Here is a 17,161-nt window from a genome sequence, read left to right on the forward strand (position 1 = left end):
AGTGCTGTCTCGGATTCCCCTCATAAGGGTCCCCAGGTTCCTTGTGATGGAGATCCCATCGGTGGGCTGCAATCCTAGGGAGCATCTTGGCCTCACTTGCTGGGACCACAGGCAGTTGTCTTCAGGGTAGCATTGGAGAAGGCACTTATTCTCCTCTGGGGGTCCCCAGTCTCTCTTGTATGAACCACTGTCCCCTTGGTGGGGTTTGGAGGATTTCTAATTATGAGGCAATCCTGGGTGATCCCCAGGAGAACTGGAGATCTCCAGTCCACTGTGGGAGAAGCCCTCATCCAGTTTGGAGAAAGTATTTTGGCCCTGATCCATCTCTGGGGATGTTCAGTACCCTGCTTAGTGACTGATCAGCTCAGGGTGAGAGGGAGCACAGGGTGGCCCCAAACGCCCTGAAGGGTGATTGCCTCATTCAGACCTTGAGAAGCAATTTTGTCGCTCCCATCTGCCTGAGAGGGAGGGTGAGGGTAGCCATGATTTCCCTTTGGGCAGGGTGGGTGTAGCAACAGGCCCAAGGGGTGCACATCTGGAGCACTGGGAGGTCCCTTTTCATAGATTCATAGAGTGGTTTGAGTTGGAAGGAACCCATAAATGTCATCTAGTCCAGCCCCCTGCAGTGAACAGGGACATCTTCAATTAGATCAAGTTGCTCAGAGCCGCATCCAACCTGACCTGGACTGTTTCCAGGGATGGGGCATCTACCACCTCTCTGGGCAATCTGTGCCAGTGTCTCATCACCCTCATCTTAAAAAAAAATAATAATTTCTTCCTTGTATCTAGTCTATACTCCCCTCTTTTAGTTTAAAACCATCATCCCTTCTCCTGTCACTACAGGCCCTACTGAGAAGTCCATCCCCATCTTTTTTATAGGCCCTATTTAAGTACTGGAAGGCTGCTGTAAGGTTTCCCTGGAGCCTTCTGTTCTCCAGGCTGAACAACCCCAGTTCTCTCTGCCTTTCCTTATAGCAGAGGTGCTTCATCCCTCTGATCATTTTTCTGGCCCTCCTCTGGGCCTGCTCCAAACAGGTCCTTGTCTTTCTCATACTGACAGCTCCTTTCTTCTGGTTCTGGCTCTTTTTTTTCCCTTCTTCTCCTGTTACAAATACATGCTTTTTCTCTGGAGATTCCCCCTCTTTTTTTACACTTGTCTATTCATTTGGACCCAGATGCCCATGGGACATGAGTGTCCCTTTCTGATTTCCACCAGAGTTGTGCTCCAAAACTGCCTCCACTTAGGTTAACTCTGCTTTTAGTTTAGCATTCTCCATTAATAGGTTTCTTAATGTGCCTTAGAGAAGGGAAGTAAAGCAGCCTCTGGATATTTGACTGTCTTGTTCTTCACCTGTTTCTGCCCTCCTCTCCCTTTTGCCCAAGCAGTTTAAATCCTATTCTCTTCCTAGTGACTACAAGCAAAAAATCTTCACTGCTTTACAACCAGATCTTTTTGTAAGAGGAGGGAGTGGAGCTCCCATGGAATGAAATTTGCTGTAGATACAATCATCTAGTAATGGAAGAGCATTATACTAGGCAAAAAAAGGATGAGGTTGAATATCCTATGTCTGGGTGCTTTTTGGGCAGCTTTGATGACTTCAACCCTGTGCCAGAGGTGACCAGACTATCACAGGCCATAGCTTGAGTTTTCCAGGACCCCATCCCTTCCTTACACGTGTTTGTATCAGTGTTTGTCAGGCAGGAATCCAGCAGGTATTTCCAGTGCTCTTGCACAACTCCTGGATGGGTCATGAGTGGACCTGGGTAGTCTATCCCGTTCCACAAGGGACATAGAGGACTGCTGGGATGTCCTGTCTCTTGACCCCTCTCACATTGGTCTGGAAGCTCTTGGCTTCAGGCAGAGTTTTGTTTGTAGCTTGCCCAGTCAGGAGGAACACTCACCCCATGTAGGCTGAGTTAAGGTATCTTCTGTGGCATCTCCAAGAAATTGTACTTATAAAATGTTACTTTAAATCCTTTGTGAGTGTTGCAAATTCACAGAATCACAGAATGGTTAAGGTTGGAAGGGACCTTAAAGATCATCATGTTCCAACCTCCCTGCTATGAGCAGGGACACCTCCCACCAGACAAGGCTGCAGAAGCCTTATCCAACCTGGCTTTGAACAACCTCCCTGAGCAACCTATTCCAGTGCCTTACTACCCTCTACCAAAAATAAATGAGACTAAGTATATATTTTTATTTTATAGAATGGCTTCAAATGTCATTGCATGTCTGAGTCCCACCAGAGGCAGTTGCTACTGGCTTCTGAAAATCCTCAACAATTCATGGATTACTTTTCTGAGTAAGTTTGCTATATATTCTTGCCCAAATCTTCCTTCCTGTGTCACATCTGCATAACCACACCTCTAAAGCCCAGTCATGTCCCACTCAAGACACTTAATTCTGATGCATTTTAGTGTCAGCTTGCTTTTTAATCATAGAATGGTTTGGGTTGGAAGGCACCTTAAAGGTCATCTAGATCCAACCCCCCTGCAAGGGCAGGGACACCTCCCACTAGACCAGGTTGCTCAGAGAAAGGAGGAGAGTTCTTCCCTCAATGCTGAGCCCGTGCTACTCTTGGTGCAGCCCTGGAAGCCCTGAAGCCCTTTTCTGTGCAGCCCAAGTGCACCATGAGCTCCCCACTGCTCCCAGGAGACCCTGGCAAAGGGTCTTGTGTCCAGGCAAGGGGAGAGAAAAGCATTGGAGAACATGGGCATTGATCCCACTTAATTTAAATTCATTTGAAAAGTCACATGATGTCACTTTCTGATGCACATCAGAGGTTCCAGGGAACCATGATGTTGAACCCAGTTTGACAGTTTCCTGTAATGTCTGAGCCCTGTTCCAAGCTGCTCTGTCACAGAGCATGTCACTCTCTGCCCCAGCTACATGAGAGCCACACCTGAAGAGTGACAGACCTACAAGAACCACTACAGAGAGAGAACAAGTCAGGGGTGTGTCCGACAGTGTCCCCCCAGTCCTTTGTCCAGCTGACCTAGGTGACAGCCGGGTTGACTGGAGCTGTCTTCAGCAGGCGCCTGGAGCCAGGCTTTGTGCTCAAGGCCTTTAATTAGCTCTGAGATGAGTGATTAACCAGCCCCATCCACCCGTGCTGCCTTTTGTCCTGCCCTGTGTTTTGTGTCAGGGAAGATACCTGGCAATGAAAGACCAGCAATTAGGGGGAAGTGTTTAGATTTCCTTCTTTCCATTGTATCCCTTTGAAAGGGAATTACCTTTTGAAGATTTAACCTGTGTGTGCAGGTACCAGGTTGTGTTTCTTTGTGGGTACAAACCACGTTTAATGCTATTTTACTGAAAAAGGGAAACGAGTATCTGAATTGCATTGTGCTCAGTTTAAAGGAATACTCATTTTTTGGACTGCAGATATTTCGTTAATACTGACAAGAGAAAAATGCTTTGTAATTGTTCCAAGTTTTACTAAAATTCTTTCTTTTTATTCCCTGAGGGAATTCCGAAATGATTTCCTAGAGCTGCTCAGGAGGCGATTCGGTAAATACTTTACTGTTTGTTTGCTTGTTTGTGTGTTGCTAATGTCTGTTATTTGTTCAGAACAAGAAGTTTTGGTTTCTTTCTTCCAGCTCCCATGTTTATGTTTAATAATGCTAGTTCTGTATTACAGGAACAAAGAGAGTCCACAATAACATTGTGTACAATGAATATATCAGTCATCGAGAACACATCCACATGAATGCCACACAGTGGGAAACACTGACTGATTTTACTAAATGGCTGGGGAGAGAAGGTAAATGTAGTTGCTCAGGGTTGGGAACTTTTAAAATTATTGGGTAATTGCTTTGCTGATAAGCGATCAGGAAACATTTATGTTAGTTCTCCCATCCCCCTTTTCTTTCTTCCCCTCCCCTCTCTATATATTAACATATGTCTGAGCATATTTCTTTACTAGCCATTAGGAATTTGCTTACGAAAATAAGTCTGAGATAAATGCATCAATCTTGAACCTTTCCTTGTTTCATCTGTTAGTCTATATTTACTGGAAGTATCACTAAGTTCTAACAACTTCCAACAGTTGCCATTTAAAAATGAAAAACTGTGATAGAACATTTCTTACAACTATAGAATCCTTCTGTCGCGAGCCGGTACCAGAGGGCTACCGGCTGTCAGGATGTTTTCGCGACTTTCCCCCCCCCCCAATGAGGAGAGGTTTGTTAAAAAGCCCGAGCATCCACCTCTCTCAGAGGAACGGCCGCTGAGGGTTCGTTTCTAAGAGGGTAGATTAAAGTACCCTCCCACCACGTTCACAAATTATTACTGAGACTAATGTTTAGTTTGCAATTAATCAATTTATTAAGGGATAATACAAACTAAGGGATCAAGGTTCAGGAGAGGTTAACTAGGTATGTATATTGGAAAAAGGATTTAAAGGCACTAAGGTTTGTGAAAGCACACTCCGAAGGAGAGGTGTAAATCAATGAAGTGAAAGGGTAGGAGTTGAGCCTAGCAAGAAAGTTAAAGTGTGTGTGTGTGGTGTGTGTGTATTTACCCTCCTTCCTTGCGTAGTGCAGTTCTCGAAATGTGCTGGCAGGCTGGGCTGGAGATCTGCAGGGGGGCCTGCGTCCCAGTAACCGGGGCGACCCAAAAATGCAGGCTGGGCAGGCTTCTCCGGTCCGGTTCGGTCCAGGCTGGGCAGGCAGGGTCCCTGGGAGCGGGCACAGGCGGTGCCCCCCTCTTTGCTTCTCCTCGCAGCGGAGTGGCACTCAGGCAGGTTCAGGTGCTGCAGCGGGGTCTTGTCCCAGGCAGGCAGAGAGAGCGAGCAGAGACCCCCAGAGAGCAGATCCTACTCTCTTCTTATAGATCAGAGACCATTGTTCCAGGAAGCACCACGGTCTGAATTAGCCAATCACCATTGGCCAGGTACATATTCTGTTAGAGGCAGTTTTTAACCTATTGTCTATTTCTCTGCCACTTATTATGACCCTTGTGCTGCTTCTTTGCTCTGCACTTATCTGGTAGTGCAAGAGGCCTGCTCATTCTGTCCTTGAGTGAATCAGTGAAAAGGCATCACTCCTGTCTTGCTGACTTGAAAGGCATTTGTTGTTTAGTCTTCTGTAGAGGGGAAAAAGAGGGACTGTTCCCCACACCTTCCATATTTAAGGTGACAAGAAATGAGCAGTTTTCATTCCTAGCCTGCTGACAGGGTTAAAGCTTGAGATCTGCAGTTTTGTGTTCTGGGGGAGGAAGAGGGCTTGAATGGCTCTGTGGTGTGGCAGAAAGTTGACTTTGGCTCTGATTGCCCATGCCCTACAGGATACATTCATGAGCTGTGGAGTGTTTGAAAAGTCACTCTAGTGAGAGTTAGTAACAATACTGTGGCAGACTGAAGTTTCCTTTAGTGTGATGCTGTTAGTGTGTATTGTTTATATATGTTGGATATCTGTTTTCTTGTTAAAACAGTGGGAAGGAAGCATTTTCTTCAATAAGGAAAGTGTTCTAAAACACTCCATCCACTTTATTACACTCTCTGGCATATTTCCAAATAGAACTGGCCAGCTGAAACATACACTAAAGATCATTCAAAGTCAATTTTACCAGGCCAGTAAGGGGAACATTGTTAAAGTATCTGCATTGTTGTAGGGAACATGAACTGTGAAGATGATATTTTCTTAGTCCTTTGCTTGGTTTTGTGAGTATTAATCTTACTTTATCTTGCATTAACTGTGCAGGTCTTTGCAAGGTTGATGAGACACCAAAAGGCTGGTACATTCAGTACATTGACAGGGACCCGGAGACTATTCGCAGGCAACAAGAGCAAGAGAGGAAGAAGAAACAAGATCTTGATGATGAAGAAAAAACTGCTAAATTCATTGAACAGCAAGTTAGAAGAGGTTTGGAGGGGAAAGAACTGGTGAGGAAAATGGCACTCTGTGTCAACCTTCAGCTCAAAACTCTTCTTGCTGAAGTTCAGGGTGAATTTGATGTTGCTGGTATCCTTGTACTGGTATTTTCCTTGGCAGTCAGTCAGAAGGTGATGAGTAACCTTCATGCCTCACGTTACAGGCTGATCACAAGTTCAAACTGGGAACCAGTGAGCATATTTGGCTGCATTGCTTTCTTTTCTAAGCCACAAGGAATAGTTTTCTCCCTGATATCTCTGACAGGAACCTTGACTGACTGATTTTTGTTGACATCACAGCTTGTTAACGTTTCCTTTACTAACCAACTTGCCAGTGTTTTTGACAGTTGTGAAACATAGGACCTCTATGAAATTACAGTTTCAATAAATAAATACATAAATAAATAAATAAATTAAAGAAAGCTGAAGTTTCAGCTCCTTTTAGATTTGAAGTGTTTTGAAATCTGGTAGAAATGTGCCCTGTGGCCCTGGTGTCTTGCTTCTGGCCATTTCAGACTTTGGTTTAGACTGTCTTCTTCCATGGTTGAAGTTCACTTATGTTCTGAATTTTCTGCTATGCAGTTATCTTAGATTGTCTATCTATTGTAACTATCTTAGATAGTTACCTTGGGAGAAAACTTGGTGTAATTTTGTACTTGGTTTGCTTTAGTACTAAGGGAGTAACAATTACTTCTCTTCAAGTGTTTAGTGATTTAAAAGTCAGTCTTGAGTTTAAGAAGGAAGAGCAAACAATACAGTAACCAGCAGGATGTCTTAATTTGTGGTATTTTACAACTTTTAAGGCTGCATATAACAAGTACCTTGTACAGTGGGAAGGCTGAGATAAATAACCAGGGGGATAATCTATCATAATCAAATCCATGTAGTACCACACTGCTGGTGTGGTTTTTGGGATCTATTTGGCATCATTCCATGAATTCCATACAGGTTGTTGCCTGGAACTGGAACCTCCCATTTGATTCTGGGTATTGATAGGTACATTTAAATGCTGTTGTAAACGATTATCTTTTTCTTAATTTAAAACTAATTGAAATGTAAATGGTCTGAGCCTCCAGTGTTAAAAATTTGGAAAGATTCCAGAATTTCCTTCTTTGTGTAATCAGTCTGTCCAGAAACCAGTCTAATCATGCTGGTTCAAACAGAGAAAACTAATACAATAAGGCCACTTTCCTTTCATTCTGGAATCAGGCAAGTTTAGACAGCATGTCTGTAGAGAGTGTTAATTAGAGAATTTTGCACAGAAAGCTGTAATGAGATCATGTTTCCTATTTATAATCTTCTTATGAGTCAAGCCAGGTTGAATATTACAGTTCCTTGCAATAATCTTGCAGAAGTCTGTAAAGCTGAGCTAATCAATGATCACCAACAAATGGTATCTTGGCTCAGTGTTCTGCTTGACTCTTAAGATGTGTTCTGTGTTCTTTTGGCAGGAAAAGCCAGTTTATACTGAACTGAACAGAGAAAATGAAGAAGAAAAAGGTAACTGGATTTTTATATATGTTATTTTCTAGAACCTACCAGAGCTGATTTTGTGATCAGAATGACATGAGCTCTGAGGTTTGCTCAGTGCTTCACAGAATGCTTTGAGATCACATACAAAGAGCACTGGAATATAGAAATACAGATAATTCTTTATTATAATGTTTAAAGTAATTTATTTTAAAAGCTGAACCAAAGCATAGATTAGTAAATACATTTCAAATTGATGGTATTTTCCATCTGCAGATTTTTAAAATGTTAACATCCTTCAATGTAGTTATATTTAAAGATAGAAATAGAGTAATGTCTTTTTATTTTTTAGTTACATTTAATTTAAACAAAGGAGCAAGTACTTCAATAGCAGCATCTTCTAAAACAAGGTGAGAAAAGAATTTAAGGGCAACCTTTACTGTTGCAAAGTGCTTCTCTGACAATATTTGTATGGGCAGAAAGATGTGTCTTGTCTTGAAATATTTGAAGTCCAGTATCTCATCCAGTCTTGTTGTTCAGGAGGGGATACTAGGTGACCTCATGGTTCCTTTTGTATTTAAAATGGACTAAAAGGTTTATCTTAAATGTGTGCTGTGAGAAGCCTTCTGGAATTCACCATGGTTGATGGCAGATGCCCATAAGGTAACAGGCAGTTACAGGGTCCTAGAAGATACCCTTGGGTGAAAGGGTGGATAAGGATCAAATCAAAGCATGTGCAGCATCTAGTCCCAGATGCCTTCTATTAATTCATGACTTCTTAATTTTGGTTCCTAAAATGTTTGATTGCCTTGTCTAACTGGAGGGAATACTTTCTCTGATCATCATTTAAGAAGCTGAATCTACTTGATGTAAATCTTTCCAAAGTTTGTGAATGTAACTGTCATAATAAAACCATGAGCAATGCAGGACAAAAGGGATCAATAATGCAAACAATGCTGACTTAGAGCTGTCTGTGAAGCTGTTTGATGAGCAGCACAGCTTCTCATGTGAGGCAATATAGTAATTAAATGTATTGCAGGTAAAATGAAAGCTTTTCTCTCATCATAAGCTCAGCTCTTAGATAAGGTATCTGATGGGAGAGATGCCAGGCAGAAAATGAGACAATCAAGTAGTTCTTTGCAATAGTAGGTACAGATTTCAGGCTTTGAGGAAAACTTGTAAATTATCTCTAAGCATTGAGTTGTGCTTAAGATGAGCCTGAAACTTAATGCAGACATTCACTTGAATAGTTTCAGTGAGGAATACTTAATATGCTTGCTACAGTTTGGCTGAATGTGAAATCATGTATAGAGTAGTGTTATTTTTTCATAGCATATGAGAGATGCTTGTCTGTAAACTTTGTAATGGTAGTGTAAAAGAAAAACTAGGATATCCAAATCCCAGTACAGGAGTCGCTTCAGAGTCACATGGGGAAACTGCTTCCCTGTGTCAGTGTAAAGGTGTCTTCTGCAGCTGTGAGATATGTTGGCTGTTAATGAGGGTCAGTTGTGTCAGCCCTGATGTCCAGCACAGCGTGCAGCAGGTCTCACTGGCTTCCCACCTTCTCTGTTCACAGTACAAGCTACAGAAACCTGGCACTTTTATTTCCTGAGCAGGGTGCAGAAAGAAGACCAGGAGGTTGTAGGTAGTGGATGGTTGATTCTTGAGGGCATGGGGATGCTGCTGTTTGGGTACAGAGATGGAGCTGGAGCTGAGAAGGGGAGTGGCAGGGGAGGTGCACCTTCCCTTGAACATCCGTGTGGCTGACACGAAGGTAGGAGTCACTATGGCTTCTGGTGCTGACTGCCCTTGGGCAGACTGGGAGCCCTTGGCTTTTTCCCCTCAAGAGCTTACATCCTCAAATCCCTGCTTAACTCACTCACTGGACAAGTAAGATTAGAGTTACTTCTCATTAAGGAATAAGTAAAAGCTACGATCAAGGTCAGTGTCTCCTGTCTGCTAGACTGCAAGTCTACCAGTGTACAATCCTGTCTGCACACTGATCAGTTAAGGTCTTCGCACTGGTAACTGTCACCTGTGATTATAGAATCATAGAATCACTGAATGGTTTGGGTTGGAAGGGACCTTAAAATATCATCTAGATCCAACCTCCCTTCATTGGCAGGGACACTTCCCACTAGATGATGTTCCTTCAAGCTCCTTCCAACCTGGCCTTGAACACTTCCACGGATGAGGCTTCCACAGCTTCCCTGGGCAACCTGTCTGTCTCACCACCCTCACACTAAAGAATTTCCTCCTAATGTCTAACCTAAATCTCCCCTCTTCCAGTTAATCCATTACCCCTTGTGCTGTTGCTACAAGCCCTTGTAAAAAGTCCTTCCCCAGCTTTCCTGTAGCCCCCCCTTTAGCCAGACCTCTTTCTGCTTCTGTTATTCTTAAAGAGCTTCCAGTAGGTAGAAGGTAATCAGAGCAACCTTTTCCGAAGTATGGGAGCTTGCATAATGTGCTTTTGAATTTTGCCTTTTCAAAAACATTATTTTTGAGATAAACCTGTCCCTTCTGGTTTTCTTTTTTGTTTCCTCCATATGTATGACAATTCCCAAACTAGGACAATGACTGAACTGAACAGTGTTGGTGGTTGTTTTTGGTCTCTCACTCTTTGTCCCAAGATCTGTAATGAATATCATAGAGTCACAGAACGGTTTGGGTTGGAAGGAACTTTAAAGATCATCTAGTTCCAATCTCCCTGCCATGGGCAGGGACACCTTCCATCAAACCAAGTTGCTCCAAGCCCCATTCAACCTGGCCTTGAGCATGTTGAGTTGGGTTTGTTATAGTATTGACACCCAGGAATCCCTTAGGAGACTCACAGCTAGATGTGTTTTCCTTCTTAGAGGTAGGCACTGCAGTTGTTCTGTTTTAATTGTATATTACCCTTTATGAGATTTTAAGTGCTTGCTATTGGATTTGTGATTTAATGTGCCTTTTCTTCTAGAGCTCTGCTTTGGACAGTCTTTCTCTGCAATACAATTATTTTGCTTTCAGTTTTGTTGCTACTGCTTTTCTGTGACTTCATTTCCATTATGTATCTTCCCTTTACTAGTACACTGAATGTCCTCACCACAGGCAGAACGTGATTTGTTGTAAGCTAATTAGTTGTTACTAATACTACCTTACCCTCCACCTCACAGCATCTTTTGAAATGAGAGAACAACTTAATTTTTTACTGCGTTTAAATGCCTTTTACAGAAATGCCTTAGCTCAAGCTGCCTTTAGGCAGTTCTCACTTTACCTAGATCTTCCCTGATCCCCAAGATATAACTTTTTGTGCTGATTCCTCTTTTCTTTCATAACTGTTGAGCTATTTTGATCATGGTTGTAAAGATGGTGTTTGTTTGCTGGGTGTGGAGCCCTTTTCTGCAGAGTCCTGTGTGTTTTCCCCCTCTGATGGATAGTTTAAGTATCACTGTCTGGAAGAAGTTCTAGACATCTACCATATTTGAGAGTTGCTCTGTCCGCGTGGCTTCTCTAAAGCTAGTAATTTGTCCTTCCAAATTTGAAAGCTTCATTTGCAGACCTGCTTTTTGCCTTCCCCACTGAACTTAAGACTCCAATCAACTCTTTGCTTTTGCCCCAATGAGCTGATCATTAGCTTGTTGTCATTTTACTGGGCTGCTAGCAGCAAACCTCAGTGAACATGGAGTTTGCACTTCAAGGAGATCAGTTTTAGCTGCCAAATGCAGTCCTAGAGAAGGAGGCATGCAGAGTCTGGAAGGTGACTTGCACAACTGAAATTAAATAGATCAGCAGGCCTTTTTGCACAACCAGCTCTTCAAATGCATCTTGGTAGAGAAGACAATTTAAGGTCTGCTGTGAAAACACCATCTTACTCTTCCAGCAGTGTCCTTGGACCAAATGCACTGAAGATGGTGGAAGGGGCAGTTAAAAGAAAAGAATCAGCTCATAGCTCTGGTCAGTCCAAAGAGAAAAAGAAGAAATCTGCACTGGATGAGATTATGGAGGTAATAATCATGCAGGATCTGTGTCTTTATAGCCCTGTGCCTATGGCTGTGCCCACTTTGCCAGTGCTTCCCTTTGAAATGACCTCAGACTTTCAGTTCACGTGGAATTCAGACTTTTTTATCTTATCTGGCAAAATTATTTCAAGTCCCCATTAAAACTGGTTTCTGCTGCTCATCTGTGCCTGTTCCCCAGACAACTGACATGTTGGAAGTAAAGAAATGCAGATTTTGGAAGAGAAGAAAATATGTAGAAACACTTGATGAAACCAGATATAAGTCTCCATAATTTTGTCATGGATTCCTGGATCTCTTCTGATAGTTTTTTATGCAGCAAGTACACACTGCACACTGACCTACTTTTACCTATTTTGGGGCTTTTTTTTATTCCCTACTTGATGTGGCCGTGGAGAATTGGTTCAGCTTTTCAAATGCTTGGGAAAAAGCTGCAGTGAAAGGAGGAAGTAAATGGTGATTATTTGTTGTTGTTCTGTAGCTTGAAGAGGAGAAGAAAAGAACATCTCGAAGAGACTACTGGTTACAGCCTGTAAGTGTCTTTAAATTTACTATAATACCAAGTGCAACCAATTCCTCATTTCTAAAGCTGCTATTGACTTGTGTAGAGATCCAAACTAAATTCACTCTTATTTTCCAACCTGCCAAATGTGAAGTATTACAGTATCTGGAACGAATTACTCTTCTGGTTGAGCATGATCTGCAATCTGAAGCATGGTGTGCTTGATCTCAGATGGGGTGGAATTCTCTGTGGAAGGGGTTGGTACTGTGAGTCTACAGATCATGTGTAACTACTTGTAAAACAAACAAACAAAAGTCTGAGAGACACTACTTTGAGGCAATAATTTGAGGATAAAGACAAGTTCCTGAATGCTGAGTCTTTACTGTCACTGCTTCCTGCACTGTGCTGTGCAGTCTGTGGTTGGACTCAGAGTGATCTGAACGTGCAGTTCAGTTTAGAGCATGAGTTTGTTTGTACATTTTGGCATTTGATTTATTTACTTATTTTTTTCTTTCAAATCTTCCAGGAAATAGTTGTAAAAATTGTAACAAAAAAGCTGGGAGAGAAGTATCACAAGAAGAAGGCAGTTGTTAAGGTAAAGTGTGCAAGTGGAAGCAGGTGGCATTGATGAAGCTTTTCCTGGTATCAGATGACTTCTGAAGTTTTGTTTCATGATTTAAGTTGTTCAGCCATAAGTGAACACTTATGGGCTGAAACTGTCACCTGAACTTTACTGGGACTTGTTCTGAGCAGGGAGTGAATCTCTGTATTGGTTTAGTGACATTTACTCAGCAGTTCTTTCTTCAGCACTGTTAACACATCCATCGTGGAGAATAGTCACTTTGTCAGCGTGATGTGACCAAGAGCAGTGCAATTGAGTTTTAATCTCAGACTATTTTTGCATGGGTATTTAAGCAGCAGAGCTGCCTTTCAACAAGATCCCATTTGTGTACAAAGTTGTCAAGCTGCAAGTCTCTCTCTGTTGTTGCTCAGAAGTACTTTCTTTTAGCCTCTGTCAGTGAATGATGTTGTGCTTGGTAGCCCAAAGCTCAGCAGTCTCTGGCAAAGGCACCAAAGATGACACCCAGGTGTGTTTTAAATGATCTACAAGAATGATAGAGCACAGAGTCACAGGTAGTTTTGGTAGGCATCTGGAAGGCTCTAGGAGTTCCAGTGGCTGTCATCCATGGAGCTCTGAACATGAGGTAGAACATGGTTAATGCTAGGTTCAAAGATGATCAGGGACAGTTGGCCTGATTGAGGCCAGTTGTCATTGTGCAGCTTCAACCCAGCATAACCTCCATAGGGGAAAGGAGCCTCTAATTTACTCCCCAGCTTTGAGAAAATAGTTATAATAGCTGACCCAGAGGTTGACAGAATCTGCACACAAGGTCAGCAAAGTTTGGTCAACTGGACCAGTCATTGATGGTCAAGAGGAGCCCTTTTAATCTGGGCTTAACTTCAGAATGGAGCTGGGCAGCAGTTTGTGAAAACTGGATGCCTTTAGCGCAGCTCAGAAGTACTTGCTGCTTTTGAAAATGTAGAAGTACAGACCTATGACCCTGAGTTTGTTAATTTTGAAATGTAAATTTAAAGAACTTAAAAAAAAAATATTCTGATTCACCTCTGCCTTTCATAACAGGAAGTGATTGACAAATATACAGCAGTTGTGAAGATGATTGATTCTGGAGACAAACTGAAGCTTGATCAGACACATCTGGAGACTGTAATACCTGCACCAGGTACAGCCATTTTCTTTGTTTCTCAGCTATCACTGCAAGACTCGTATCTCAGTTCTTTAAAACTGTAGTTCATCCATTTCCAAGTACCATAGCAAGAGTCATCTTGGGGCATTCTGTAAGCTACTCTGATAATTTACCAAATATCCTTTCCTTACTTTCTAGGGAATTGTTACACTGCTTCTGCTTGGAGTCTTCACAGTCATTCTCATAAGAATTAGATTATTTGCTGAGAAGTGCTTTAGGAATCAGTTCATTGGATGAGATGAAAGCATCTCCCTTCAGCTGCCAGGAAGCACCTCTGTGAACCCTACAGAGCTGTTGGTCATAATTATCCTGTATCTTCCCTCCAAAAGTCATGGGTCCTAGAGCTGTGGGCACTTGGCAGAGTTTACCTCATTTCCTTTTGTGTTCACTGGCATTTCTCTGGCCGACACATGCTGGTGTTTGTGTAGAGCATCTGACCAGTGCTTCAGGGAATGGTCAGGGTAGCAGTGAGCAGAACACTGGTCAGCATACAGGGAAAAAGCATGTAGGATTTGGGGATTCGCAGATTTTTCAGCAGACCTGATTCATTCTGCATTTCTGCAGCTGGTAAAGAGCTGGTTGAGGGTATCAGTGAGTGCTCTTTAGAATAATGTTACTTGTAGGTGAGCTTTGCCCACCCTTGCACTGAGAGTGATGCCCTGAGGAACTGCCTGTGTGAGACAGAAGGCAAAAAAGTACACTGAGCCATCCTTTTCCACAGCTTCCTGAGAAGGGGAGGTGGAGAGGGTGGTGCTGATCCTTGTTGGGATCCAGTGATATGACATGTGGGAATGGTTCAAAGCTGCACCAGGTGAGGTTTAGACTGGGCATTAGGTGGCATTTCTTTACAGAGAGGGTGGTCAAACACTGGAACAGGCTTTCTGGAGGGGTGGTCAATGCCCCAAGACTGGCAGTGTTTAACAGGCATTTGGACAATGGCCTTGGCAACATGCTTTAGCTTTTGGTCAGTCCTGAATTGATCAGGCAGTTTGAATAGATGACCTTTTTAGATTCCTTCAGGTGGAAGGGACAAGGGGCAGTGGGCACAAGCTTGAGCACAGGAGGTTCAAGTTAAACATAACGAAAAACTTCCTCACTGTGAGAGTGACAGAGCACTGGAACAGGCTGCCCAGAGAGGTTGTGGAGTCTCCTCTGGATTCATTCAAAACCGATTTGGACATATTCCTGTGTGATGTGCTGTAGGTGATCATGCTATGGCAGGGGGGTTGGACCAGATGATCTTCAGAGGTCCCTTCCAACCCTTATCACTCTACAAAATATTCTTTTCTATTCTGTTCTGTTCTATTCTGCTTTGGAAATGGGCAGGCTGTAAGACAAACTGGGTGCTGCTTCTGGAGCTGCTGGGAGAAACCTTCTCTCCTTCAGCTGTGAGTGGAGTTCAACACACCCACCATCAAAAGAAGTTGGGAGCCCTGCTGTGTAACTGTTTTCCTACTTCTCATTTCAGGCAAGAAAGTGATGGTACTAAATGGTGGTTACAGGGGAAATGAGGGCATCTTGGAATCCATCAATGAAAAGAAGTTTTCAGCAACAATCATCATCGACTCTGTAAGTAGCCAACACAGCAAAATCTAGTTGCTTAGAGCACTTTTCATCTCTACATGGGAGAGCTGTCATAAGGGAAGATGGTGTCATTAATCCTGGCTCACTGGGTGGCTGTATGGTAAATGCTGTGCTTACCCTCACTTGTTCCCAACCAGTAGGAAACTGCCACTGGAACAGGTTGCGCAGGAAGGTTTTGGCTGCCCCATCCCTGAAAGTGTTCAAGGCTGGGTTGGATGGGGCTCTGAGCAACCTGGCCTAGTGGGAGGTGTCCCTGCCCATGGCAGGGGGGTTGGAACTAGATGATCTTTAAGTTCCCTTCCAACCCAAACCTTTCTGTGATTCTATGATGTTCCCCATTGCAGACTAATGCTCTGCTGTTTGCCTTTACCAAGATGCCAAGATGCTTCATCTGGCAAGTTTTGAAAGTGAAAGAGTTGCAAAATTTTTTGTGTGTTCATTTTGAACGTGGCTGTTGTACTGTTTAGTAGGAAGGTAAAAAATGTGAAATATACAAGAAGGTGAATTTTCTCCTGCCTTTTTCAAACTGAACATGGGCCTTTTTGTACTTACTTGTTGTTTGTTTATGGTTAACTATTACGGTTTTGGGGTCTAAATTATTTTTTTAGGTAACACTTTTCTCTGGGCTAAAATTAGACCATGTCATGTCTTTTGTGTGGCTACTTCTTTGTTCTCCTCTGCAAAACTCATCTTTCAATTCACTGATCCAATAGAGAGGATATTGATTGGCTCAAAGACAAATTTCTTAAACACAGCTTGAAGGAGAGAGACCCTGTTAAGATCCCTCTAAAAGAAGGGCTGCAGAAACTCAACCCGTATTGGGTTCTGGAGAATTGGCTCAAGAAGAGACTGTGCAGGTGTCCCAGGCACAGAAGGAGCTTTGGCTGGAGCTAAGGATCATGATAATGTTGGTCTTGAAAAACAAGGGTAGTTCTTCTCAACTTCAGATGCATATGGATGTTAAGATTTCCCTCTCCTGCATGAACTCTGAGTCTATAAATTAAAAATGAGTGAAACTACTCCTGGAAACCAGTGAAGTCTGTGAGAGTTTTCTTATTGATGACCAGGAATTGAATATGTAATAATTTTATATTCAAAATTAAATATTTGACTACTTACAAGTTCACAGTGAATTAATTCAAAACAGCTGCTTGTGTTTGCTGCAGAATGACAGGGACTGTAACCAATTAAAAGTGTCCTGCAAGTGACAGGATTTCTGGGGGCAGCAGGTTGTTAGTGTTTTGGTTTTTTTGACAGAACCAGTTTCTGTCACATTCTCTGGTCAGGTTGAAAATAATGAAACAGGAAACATTGTTTCACATGCAAATCCCAAACCTGCAGTTTTTGGGATGCATTCTGCCATGCATCCCCTGGACAGCCTCCAGTGGGCAGTTAGTTACCTGTGGCTTTTGGACAGAGCACTTGAGCAGAAAAGTGCTTGTGCTTTTGCTGTGTGCAAGGGAGGCAACGTGAACTCCTCTGATTTCCAGTGCTGTGCACTTTGGCTGTGCCTCTTGAAAAATGTCTAAATGTGGCAAGATTTCTTACAGTGCCTTCAGCTATTTTACTTTAAGCTGCCTAGGAATTTAACAAATAAACAAGTTTATATTTTGATCTTACACCTTCTACTGTGCTATTTTTCAGGGACCTTTAAAAGGCCGCCGAGTTGAAGATATCCAGTACGAAGACATTTCCAAACTTGCCTAATTGTGGGTCAGAGAAGATTTTTGTTCCCAAAAACATCTTTCTGGCATCTTCCAGGCAGACACAAGACTCTACCATGTCAGGGTTTTAATTGTGTGTGTGTGTATGTATTTATAATGTATATAGAAATGTAAAGATCACTATGAATTTGTTACATAAAATGTTTGTGGAAATCTTATCAGTGGAAATATTTAATCTGATTCTCTATCAAAGATATGTTGTAATATTTGGTTGAATTTCTTTTTGTAAAATATAACAGGTAGCAGT

The 17,161-nt window shown here is 42.5% G+C and overlaps 1 protein-coding gene across 1 annotated transcript; it reads left to right on the top strand.

Moving 5' to 3' along the window:
- The first annotated feature begins 222 nt into the window (after positions 1-222).
- KIN (Kin17 DNA and RNA binding protein) lies at positions 223-17,152 on the top strand. The gene is made up of 13 exons (XM_010001298.1): positions 223-369; positions 2,209-2,303; positions 3,468-3,511; positions 3,642-3,764; positions 5,704-5,885; positions 7,325-7,373; positions 7,696-7,753; positions 11,203-11,326; positions 11,820-11,870; positions 12,367-12,435; positions 13,483-13,582; positions 15,075-15,175; positions 16,835-17,152. The coding sequence occupies exons 1-13, from the start codon at positions 223-225 to the stop codon at positions 16,895-16,897; spliced, it is 1,206 nt and encodes a 401-aa protein (XP_009999600.1). The 3' UTR covers positions 16,898-17,152.
- Positions 17,153-17,161: the final 9 nt, after the last annotated feature.

This window comes from Chaetura pelagica, unplaced genomic scaffold (genome assembly GCF_000747805.2).
Source record: "Chaetura pelagica isolate M959 unplaced genomic scaffold, ChaPel_1.0 scaffold66, whole genome shotgun sequence".
Classification (NCBI taxonomy): Eukaryota; Metazoa; Chordata; class Aves; order Apodiformes; family Apodidae; genus Chaetura; species Chaetura pelagica.

Bases quoted from the DNA above. Each gene is read 5' to 3' on its own strand.
- KIN (XM_010001298.1), top strand. From the start codon at position 223: ATGAGGCAATCCTGGGTGATCCCCAGGAGAACTGGAGATCTCCAGTCC. The intron at 3,765-5,703 runs GTAAATGTAGTT...TTAACTGTGCAG, and splicing joins TAAATGGCTGGGGAGAGAAG to GTCTTTGCAAGGTTGATGAG. The intron at 5,886-7,324 runs GTGAGGAAAATG...TTCTTTTGGCAG, and splicing joins GTTTGGAGGGGAAAGAACTG to GAAAAGCCAGTTTATACTGA.